The sequence below is a fragment of the Elgaria multicarinata genome, chromosome 4 (assembly GCF_023053635.1).
Source record: "Elgaria multicarinata webbii isolate HBS135686 ecotype San Diego chromosome 4, rElgMul1.1.pri, whole genome shotgun sequence".
NCBI lineage: Eukaryota > Metazoa > Chordata > Lepidosauria > Squamata > Anguidae > Elgaria > Elgaria multicarinata.
The window spans coordinates 31,323,784-31,334,828 of NC_086174.1; the positions used below are offsets into that span (position 1 = coordinate 31,323,784).

Consider the following 11,045-nt stretch of genomic DNA (forward strand, 5'->3'; position numbering starts at 1 on the left):
CTTCTGAATAGACATGCATGGGAGTTGGCTGTAATTCTGATTTACAGAGATTGTAGTGTGCAACATGAAATCTAATAAAAGAATTGGATCTTCTGGAGAACCTTAGCTTTATCTACCACAGCAAATTCCTATGCCTCGTGGTTTTGAAGAATTAGCTGGAAACTTGCTGGCAGATCAGCTGATTGAAAGGCTGGCATATTGGATTTGGGGGGACAAAATCTTGCACTAACTCCTTGTGCCCTACATGGCCCAGTTAATAGTCCGAAGGCACATGTTACATTCTGAAGCTAAGCAGATCTAGCCCTCTAAGCTCTCTGGGTGGGAGCCGGCCCGGGAAACCAGAGGTAAGCCGCTCTGAGCTCATTGGAGTTGGAGCAGGGGACATAAGTATGATTGAAAAATCAGCACTGCTCCCTTCCCTCTGCCTCACACCCTCATTCCTTCCTTTTGTCTTTGACTTTTGCCGCTCTAGACAATTCTGAATTATTTGAAAATGGAAATACCGCACTTGAAGCAAAGTATGCAGAACTGCATTATTTTGCAGATTATTGACTGCAAAATGGAAGACTTCTGGGTGCAGAAAGTTAGGTTTAGGTGGTGCAGGATATGCCCAGCATTTGTTCTTGTTTAGTTTTCCCTTATTTTTAAGTGGCAAATAATAGATGTTATGCATATTTCCTTGTACAGTCATTGACACTATTGCTCCAATCAGTGGAGAATTTCTTCTGTTACATAGCCTTTCCTCCGTGCAACATTCCCAATGCTTTGTCCTGTACTTTTAGAGTTCCAAAACATAACAAAAATAGATCACTTAAAAAAAAAAAACCTTTGTTTGCCTCTTTACCCTGTCTAATTCTAATAATATTTGCGAGTTTTAGCATAAATACCAATTCTCAGAACTGAGAGATGCCCAGTATTTGTATGCGTTTTTCCCATGCTTCAGTGACTGCACGCTTAAATTCTTCCCTATTATTTTTCTTGGGGATTTTTTTCTCCAGAACTGATTCAAGTCAGGGCTATTGTCAAAGAATGCTACAAAGGTGAGCGTTTTGCAAGAGTAGCCCTGAGTCTATGAAGAATTGGACTAATGATGCCTATCTAGCAACAGATTCCTGTGTGATCTGATTCTTCAGGAAGACCTGGGGCAGGGAGCACAGATGATGGCACTGCATGCAAAATTCAGGATTTTGAAAATATTGCCTTATTATTATTATTATTATTATTATTATTTTTAAAAGGCAAGTTCCTAGGTCTTATAGCTCCCAAGATATTCTTTATAGGGGCAGTGGCTGCTGAAATCTCAGAAACCAAGGTGGTGTTAGCAGCTGAATAATATTTCCAGTGACTGGAGGTGGGTGGGTGTGTTCTTTGCCAAAATGATACAAAATAAGAGAAGTTGTGAAAATTTTCACAATTAGCTTTTTTCAATGCAGAATTTGGATTACTTGGCCCTGGAGTCTTTATTTTTTGACACACTGTACATACCCTACATATAGCTCACTGACTAGCTGTGAGCTAACACCTTTTTAATTCATTTCCTCATCATGTGGTTGATTTCTACACTTCCTTTAAACCCACCTTGCATGCTAGGTGGCACTGTGGTTTGGTGACCACAGAACAGGCTTCCCCAATTTGGTGCCCAGATGTTTTCAGCTATAGCTTCGATCATCTTCAACCAATATAGCTATCGGCTGTAGGGAACAGCTAGAAGATATTTAGAGCTCCCAGATTGATGTGACCCACGTCTATGATTATTAGAAGTCTGGATGATCCTAGCTTCTACTTGGTCTATAGCTATTGGGAGTCTTAAATGGGCAACCATATTTTCTGATACTCTTTGAAACCCTTCCTCCTTTTTTTAGGTATCTGAACCCAAGCTCCCTCCCGTGACGCTCCATGGCCACTTGCAAGAGGTCACCTCTGTTGCCTGGTGTCCATCTGACTTCACGAAGGTTTGCTACTGCATTTTGAATTCTGTTTTTATCTCTTCCTTTTGGAAGCTTCTAGAAACTCCACTAACAAATGCCAAAATGCAACTCCTTTTGCTTTCACAGCAGAGCTAACTGGCCCCACCCTTGGTTGCCCAGCCCACCCCAACCTGGTGCTCTCCAGGTATGTTGGACTGCAACTGCTGTTATCCCCAGCCAGCATGGCCATTGACCATGTTAGCTGGGGATAATGGCAATTGTAGTCTAACACATCTGGAGAGCACCAGCTTGTAGAAGGCTGCCTTAGGTCTTTGGCTCAGGTGGCATTTCTTGCTGGCCCTTCCTTTTGGAAATTCTTACACTATCTATTCTAGTTCTACCCCTTCTCCTTGTCCTGTACACAGGGCAATCTGTTGCAGCTCTTGTAGTATAGTGGCGAACAGCGCCATTCTATACATGTCTACTCAGGAGAAGAAGCCACTGAGTTCATGGGGCTTACTCCCAGTTAAGTGTGTACAAGACTGCAGCCAAAGAGTGTGAGCTGGCATGTCCTTGGTCCAAATCTTGCCTTGTCCATTTACCTGATAGCTGCCCATAGGCTAGCCACTATCTTTCCATCCCTCATCTGCTTTATGGGGGTAATGCTGACCGGCATTACCCTCATAAAGGATTGCATACAGGATTGCTGTAGAGATTACTGTGAGATTGTGTGTGAAGCGCTCTGAACAATGGGAAATCCCTGCATAAATCATCATTTCCCCAAGCTGGTCTCTTCCAGATGTTTTGGACTCCAACACTCAGCGTTTCTGACCATTGGCCATGCTTGCTGAAGTGAATGCGAGCTGGAGTCCAAAACACCTGGAGGGCATCAAGTTGGTGAAGGCTGTTATAAGTGCTGGGTTATACAGCCAGTGCTCTCCAAGTACCCCACTGTCAGAGGTGAGGCAGGTGATAACCGGGGAGATGGCATTTTCTATTACGGTTCCCAATTTGTGGAACTGTCTCCCCAGGGAGGTTCACATAACACCTAAAACTGGTATCATCTTGGCACCAGGCAACCCTTCTTTTATTCTCCCAAGCTTTAACAAAAATTCAATTGTTCTGGGTTTTATGCAGCTTTTAATTGCTTATTCATTTATTATTAATGCAGATTTTTAAAAGATTTATACCCTGCCATTCCTAAAAATAGACAAATATTAAAAATAGACAAATATTAAAACATTAAAAATTCAATTACAAAACCTAACAAGTGAGATGAAAACATTATCTATAAAAGCATAATCTATCAAAGCAACAGCAGGAAACATACTTTTACTTTTGTGGGGCTCTCATCTTAAATCGTGTGACATCTCTTCCCTTGTAAGACAATACTGAATGCAAAAAGAGAACTCATTCTTAAAGGTTCTTAAAAATCTAACACATTCTTGATAAACCAACAAAGTGCTCCTTCGCTGCCTCTCTTCTATCAGGGCCTGTAAGTGTGTTTTTGAAGGAAAAGGTCTTCATTCCGATGTCCTTTATTCGCACCTTTAAGAACATGCTTGTTTCTTCTTCTTCTTCTTTTGCGTGCAATCTGGCTTTTGGTGTCCCATTCCAGGTTTTGCTTCCCTTAAAAGCGAGTTAAACAAACAATTAATGAGGTTTTCGATATAGAGGTAGCAGCAAGTCTCTGCCTGGCATGCATCACTTTCAAACTTTTCACCCCTTTGCTCCTCAGAGAGTCGTTATACGATCCTTTCTTTGGGAAGTGGTAGCACTTTCCAACCCCCTTGGTGCTGTTTTGCAGATTTCCACATGTTCAGATGACAACACCGTGAAGATCTGGCGCTTAAGGCGAGGCATCGGGGAAGAAAAGTGGCCAGACAGAAGCGGCTTGGCAGGTTGGAGCTGCCAGAAGAGAGTGGGAGAGCAAAGTGCAACAGGTAAGATCTTGCGTGACACTTGTCAGATATTTCTCTCCTCTGCTGTAGATTTGGAACTTGGGGGAGCTATTTTTTGCTCGTTTAATAAAGCACAGCCGTAATTTATGCTCCGTTCAAAAATGGTTTTCGCAACAGACTTATGAAACTGACAGCTTGCATGTGTGTGAGGATAAATGTCTGTCAGTGTGTGAAATACCAGCATAGCCTGAAGATAAATTTTCTCCCCCATAGTTCGTGAGGGCCTGGTAATTAAAAGCACACAAGGCTGATTCAGGTGACTGGTTTGATGTGCAACTGAGACAATGCAGCTGCCACAGATTTTTTTTTTTTAAGTGAGGCGACGGTTTGAATGTTGAAAAGCATTACAGATATGTGGCAGAACTGCTGCTCTCTTCACTAACTTTTTTTTAAAAAACAAAACACGCTTTCCAAGACAGGATAAGGCCTAGCTGCTTCATCAAGCCAAAGCATTCAGCCAGCCAGCCAGTCATCCTGTAAAAAAATAAATCACTCAGCTGTGGCTCTATACTGCAAGTTACAGCATCAAGTTGTTCCTCTGAAGCCATTCAGGTTGGACATTGTGGTTTCATTGATCATCAAAAATAGGACAACCTTCTCATACTGGCTGGGATAATGAGACCTGTAGTCCACCATGTTCAGCAAGAGTTGACTCAGAACACACACGTGCAGAATGCACAAAAAAAGTGTGTAATCTGCTATTTGAAAAACATCATGATCACTGGCTTAAGAAGGTCTAAAAATGACTGGAGTAATTCCTGGAGGATGTTTATCAGTAGCTATTAGCCATGATCCCTAACAGAGCCTCACAGGAGTAGGGGGTTGTCACATTCAGGCTCTATGCGTAGGGCCACTGGTTTAAAAACAAGATGCTGGACTCAGGTGGATACTCTGTCTGATCCTTTTGGGCTGGTCTTAGGTTGAAATGGAGGAGCCCCTGGATCAGATTTGAAAGGGGGAGGAGAAGAAAGGGAGATCCTGTTGCACAAGTGGAAGTCTGCATACCCAACATTGAGTGGAACCGGGAACGGTGCTGGCTCAAGTCTTTGTGGCAGCTGTTATACGCACAAGAGAGTGCTGAAGGGAGGCTCCTGCCCTGCAGGAAAGGGAGTGTTTAAGTATACTTAAATGAAAAAGGAATTGCATGTTGCTCAGTTGTGTGTGTGGGAGTGTCCTGCAGGGTGTTACATTCCCTACAGAGCTGGTGGAATTATGAAGTGTTTAAAGAGCTCCTAAACTTTTGCATGCTTTATAGTATGGAATTCCAGGCAGCTATGAAGTAATAGTAGCAATAGCTTTAAAGCGCTCTTGCCTGAGCAAACTGTCTTTGGGGAAGGGGACGTGATATGTTTATTACCATCTAGAACAATACAGGGACAAGGAATGTAAACGTCAAATACAGTTTTCTGGTTCTGATTGACTCGTATAATAGTAATAAAACTATCTTTATCTGAATCCTCTGGGCTTGGCATACAAGTGTTTGGCTAAACAGGAATACTAGTTATGGAGTATTGCACTGAGATGGTCCAGAACTAAGAACTCTATGGCCTCCTTCCTCCACCAACCTCCAAATCCCTGAAAATAATTGGGACCCTTAAGTCTAGTTCAGTCTTCAGCACCTTTTTAGGTCCCGCCCATCCCTGGGTTGCAGCTATAGGTAGCATTGAACTTAGTAAAGCATCATTTCAAATGCTGAAATTGTGCTGCGTACAGAATTATTATCCCGATTGGCGAAATCTATTAATTGTTTATACTGCCGGCAGCATTCAACTCAGGGAAAGGGAGGAAGATGTGGGGAAATCAACAGACTTGGTTACTTCTGTCTTGGCTTTCATTCGACACAAATAGAAATGATGCAACAAATGATTCGGGACATTGGCATTCATATGCATTCTTGTTTGAAAAGAAATAGAGGGGAAGGAAGAGGAAATGGGTGCGCACTAAGCTGGGAAGAGGGAGTTGGGGGCTGTGTCCTGTGGGGAAGAGCATGGAGCTGTGGAGGCTCTCGCCCTGAAGGACAGGCGTTCTTGTCCTTTCTGCTCTAATCCAGAGCCTCCTGGCCATGTTGACCTGTTGCCTTTTATTATACTTAGTTCTACTTATATAGGAGCTAGAGCCTTCCAAAATCATCATCATCATGAAATCTAGGAGTCATGGAGGTCCAATCGATGTCCTAAAGTAATTTTGTTTGGTCTGTATCAGCGTAGTAAATAAACAGCACCCTGCTTAGCACTTTGACTGATTGGGATAGATGTTTCCTTGACTGATTGGGATAGATCTATCCTAAGTCACCTGTGTTAACTGGCCCCAAAAATAGACCTGCAAGAGAGGGAATCCCAGCTGCATGGAGCTAGAAGGCTGGGATGAAATCTGGTATGCAAGGTTTATTTTACTGGAGGCTGTGACCCGTTTGTGTGATGGCTTTGCCATCTCCCAGTGAGCTTTTGCCTTCTCAAATGACTTCTTTCCAACCAGAGGAATGGCAGTGAGGGATTGTTTTGCCAACATAGATCTCGTTTGCAGGAAACATGCAGAACAATAGCAGGGTATGTGCCAGTTCCTTTTTGTGCTGTGTATATCTCTCTCTCTCTCTCTCTCACACACACACACACACACACACACACACACGTCATTGTCCTCTTTGGAAATCTGTTGTCCTTTTTAAAAAATTCCACTTCCTATTCCCATAGATAGAGTAGGAATTATTTAATCTCCCAGCTTGGAAAGCTCAAAGTGATGTGCATGCTGGATCTTTACAGTCAAACCCAGCACTTGTGTTAGATAAAAGGTTGTGCCTCCTTGTTCATTCTGCCTTGAAGACAGCTCAGGAGTAGAGAAGGAAGTGCATGAACCCTGCAAGCAGAAGCAGGCTTCCTGCTGACCTTGGCGCCTTGAACGCAAAGCACATGCTATGTGCATACGGGAGTTGTTTTGCACTCTGATTCATTGTAGCCTTAACCAAGTTCTATTTCAGGGCTGCCTGTATATAAAAACGTGCAGCCAAGCCAGGTCCCCACCCACTTCAGTGGCACAAACCGTGATGTTGTGGCTGTGCAGGAACTGTTCATCTGGCTGTGATGCAGAGCGAGCTCCTCTTTGTGCTTTCTTTTGAGCTATACGTATGTTTTATCGACTCTCTGAGACCCTCGTTTTTTCATGGTTCTTTTTTTTTAAAAAAAAGATTTATAGCTTTGGTGCTTGAGAATGTGGAAGTCAGGGCTGCTGCATGCTTGGATGAAAAAAGGAATTCCTTGGGCAGGGCCTCTGCGCTTGGTGCAGCTCCCAGGTCCTCTTCTGAGATCATCATTTCAGCTACTTTGTACCTTCTTTTCACTCTATAGTCCAAGTCCTTGCCGAGGTGCCCTGAATTCCTTGAGAAAAAGGTAGCATCAGTGTTTCTAACTGTATATGCACACTTCCATACCTTAGGCTGCAGTCCTAAGCATACTTACTACTTCCTGTTGCAGGAAAGCCCCTTACATTGGCCTTACCCAACCCAGTGCTCTCCAGATGTTTTGGACTTCAACCCCCATCAGTTCCAGCCAGTATGGCAGGTGCTCAGAAATGCTGGGCATTGTAGGCCAAAACATCTGGAAGGTACCAGGTTGGGGAAGGGCTGCCTTAGAATGTGAGATGCTCCAGGTTCTGTGCCATTCAAGAGCGCCCCCTTGCTGTATTTGCACTTGTGCTATATGGTCCTCATATGGGCTGTGGGCTTCTGTTTCCCCCTTTTAGGAAGTCTAAGCAGCAGGCACAGTACTCCGGCTAAAGTCCTTCCGACACGCAGCCCCCACATTTCTTCACCCCAGCCTGCGGCTTGTGCTCCAGCTTACACAGGAGATCTCCCTCTTCCCACCAATACACCAACATGGTCTTCAGTCAAGTCCCCAGCCGCCACCACTCACACCTCCACTCCAGCAGGACAGAAAGAGGCCGCTTTGGGCACTTCACCCAAGCCTGCACCACCCTCAGCAGTGTCCATTAAACAGTGGGTCTCCAAGGCTCCCCACTCCTCTCCTCCTTTGGAGGGAACACAGACGCTTCCTCCACAAAAAGGCCTGGCAGGGGGATTTGAGGCCGCAGTTGCTTCCAAATCACCACATTCGAGGTCTGAAGTGCGAGCCAAGCGGAGGCTGGAATCCAGCAAGGGAGAAAATGCAAAGTGCCTGAAAAGCTGCAACTGCGTGACTGAACTACACCACGTGTCTAAAAAATACAGGCTGGACCATAACACTTTGGGAGCAGGTTCAAAGCCTTGTGAGGACAACTGCCTGACCCACAATGGACTAGTGAGCCCGACTGAGCCTTCCCCTCCTGGAAATGCTTGTTCTTCTGCCGGCTTCCCAAATATTATCCCTCTTCTCAAGGCGTCTTGTGGGGAAACGACTGGCAAAGAGAATGGTTCCCCTGACAAAAGAAGCTGGCTGGCTGCTTTGGGGGACAAGCGACGGACTAACAAGTCTGGGAGCCCAAATGGATCAGGCAGAAGCCCCCAGTCATTGCGAAATCTGAACACAAGGCGACAGGAAGCTGGGACAGGGATAACATCACCGGGGCCGGTAAGTAAATTTAGCATGGTTGCAGCATCTTTATTTATTTATATCCCGACTTTTTCCCAATAATGGGACTCAAGGTGATAGTTTGGTCTATGTTGGCTTTCCCTAACCTGGTGCCCCCCAGACAACTCACATCACCTTCAGCCAGCTTGATGAAACTACCTGAAGGTGATGGGAGCTGTAGTCCAACACAACTGGAGCACACCAGGTTGGAGAAAACTGGTGTAATGTATTTTGTTAGGTGTTGTGTTCTACGGTAAAAGCAGCATTAATGTCCCTTTGCTTGGCAAAGGAAAGATGCCACCGTTGAACAAAGATGCCACCAGCATCCTTGCCATATATGCTGCACTCTGTGTGTTCTGAATGTTAGAGACACAACATTTCAGTTAAATACATCGTGACCAATAATTTGAGAACATAGCGTATTTCAAAACTGAATTGAATCTTTCTAGCTTAGCCAAGGGGCATCGCTGGAGTGCAAGGGTAGGTAACCTGGTGCTCAGCACAACTCGCTTCAGCCTAGCCAACATGGCCAGTGGTCAGGGATTATGGGAGTTGTAGTCCCGAAAGCACACAAGCCTGATTCAGGGGACTAAATTGATGCCACAGAATGGAGCCAACACAGCTGGAGAGCACCAGGTTGCCTTTGCCTGCCAGAGCGTATTCCAGGATTCGGAGCTTCTTTCTTCTTGCCCTACTCCCCAAATCCTAGGTCAATATATACACATTCCCCACATGCTCCCCTTTCTGAAGATAAGAGTGACGCAGCAAGTGGCTAGGAATGGTGGAGCAGTGCTTGGGGATGGAAGCAGAGGCTAAAAGGATTGAGGCCGACAAAGGCAGGGGAAATGGGGCATCCGTGGGAACTCCCAAGCGAGCCTGAAGAATGTAACGCTGCCTCTTTCAGTGCAGGCCCCCACCCTGCCCCAGTGCTCAGGGCGGCTCATCCATTTTTTAGAATGCTTTTCTGCCTTCCCTTTAAAGTCCTTGATGAGGCTCCTGGCTGAGCACAGGAAGCAACGCAGGGAAGCAAATGTAGCCATTGTTATCTGAGTTTCCTTTCCTCTCCGGCACAGCATGCCAAGCGGTATCAGTAGATGCAAGGGACTGGAGCTGAGCTGTGTAATGGAAATGGAAATGTTCCTAACATGTTCTGTCCAGCGTTAGGAGGGGTGCTTCGTGGTGGGAAATGCTTTCCCTAACGGCTGGAGGCCAAACAGGGACCCAAGCACCAACAGGGCTCCTGCTTCCTGCCTAGCCCCACTTGGCACCTAGGCCAACATCTGAGCAGTTCTCTGTGGGTGTGGCTTGTCCTCCAGATGCGTTGGGCTGCAACATCCATCATTCCCAGCCAGGATGGCCATGGCCGTCTAGTGCATCCGGAGGGCAGCAGTTTGAGGAAGTGTCTCCTGGCTTTATCCACAGGGTTGTTGTTGTTTTCTTGCTGTCATTTCTCCAGATACGTTCTCAAAAAGACACTGGTGCTTTATAGCACAGTTCTGCCGTGTGAAGTGCAGTCACGGCACTTCTTGACTCAGGGTAGTGACTCAGGGTCAAAGGAAGGGGCCAAAGGCAAAAAGGGGCCGCTGTTACTACGGAAAGGCTACCCAAAAAACCAGAGGCTAAAGGCGGGTAACCCATGGTTTGATGGGGCCTGCAGACAGCTCAAAAGGGAAATTAACAAACATAAACTTCTAAGAGATATGGATATAGTCCCGCTACCCCCTTCCTACTTGGCACTGCGTAAGAACTACAAAAAGCTAGTCAGAGATAAGAAGCGGGAATATATTAGTACGAAATGGGCAGAACTGTCTTCAGCACTTGAAAGCAACGACAGTTCCAGATTCTGGCATCTTATCTCAACTGAGACTAACGAAGCCCTAGGAGAGGGATTTCAACCTTTTAAAATGGGGAAATAACTGCACAAAAGCCAGGAAACCACCCAGTGACCAGTGGTTGAGGGGAAGTAGGTGGGATCACCGGAAGGGACGGTGGTCTCCAGGAGAACCCCAGAGAGCTAGATTACCCCTGGGATAGAATGTTTAAAAAGGAATAATTATATCTGACTTCATACTCCATTTTTTTTTTTGCCCCACAGATGTTAGCTACTTCTGTGCCCATGAGGAAGATTTGCACGTACTTCGAGCGAAAATCGCAGAAAAACTGAAGAGCAATGTCCACCTAGACCTGCTCTAATGTTGTACCATACTTTAGGCTACTGCTAAAGAACTTGGCACCACCCATGGAAAAACACAGGTGCTCTTGGACCTTAAAATTCAGTGTCATGCTAGCAGGCGTTTTGCTGGCATCATGGGACTTTCTCCCTCTCTCCCCATACAACCCTCCATGCTGCCTGAAAATCTGCTCTGGAGGTTTCCCTGTCTTCTGGAGCAGATGTTGAGGGGGGCACAGGGGGGAGAAGAGGAATTGCCCTCTTCCCAGTTCCACGGACAGAACTGCTTCCATCAGTGGGATGACACAGTTGATATAATTTTAAGACTTTATCTTTCTGGTTATTTTTTAAAAAATTCTTCTAAAACCTGTTACCCTTTTATTGCATTTAATTAGTTAGGACACTGACAAATTGAGAGACATGCTCAGTTAATGTAAAGGTTTTCAAA

General features: G+C 45.3%; 1 protein-coding gene across 1 annotated transcript in view; it reads left to right on the forward strand.

Annotated features, from left to right (window-relative positions):
• DTL (denticleless E3 ubiquitin protein ligase homolog) overlaps nucleotides 1-10,691 on the forward strand; it is a 34,616-nt gene extending 23,925 nt beyond the window's left edge. Inside the window, exons 12-15 of the mRNA XM_063125570.1 lie at nucleotides 1,863-1,952; nucleotides 3,715-3,850; nucleotides 7,604-8,427; nucleotides 10,523-10,691. Of these exons, the coding sequence (XP_062981640.1) occupies nucleotides 1,863-1,952; nucleotides 3,715-3,850; nucleotides 7,604-8,427; nucleotides 10,523-10,591 (1,119 nt within the window). The 3' untranslated portion in view covers nucleotides 10,592-10,691. The remainder of the gene's footprint in view (nucleotides 1-1,862; nucleotides 1,953-3,714; nucleotides 3,851-7,603; nucleotides 8,428-10,522) is intronic.
• Nucleotides 10,692-11,045: the final 354 nt, after the last annotated feature.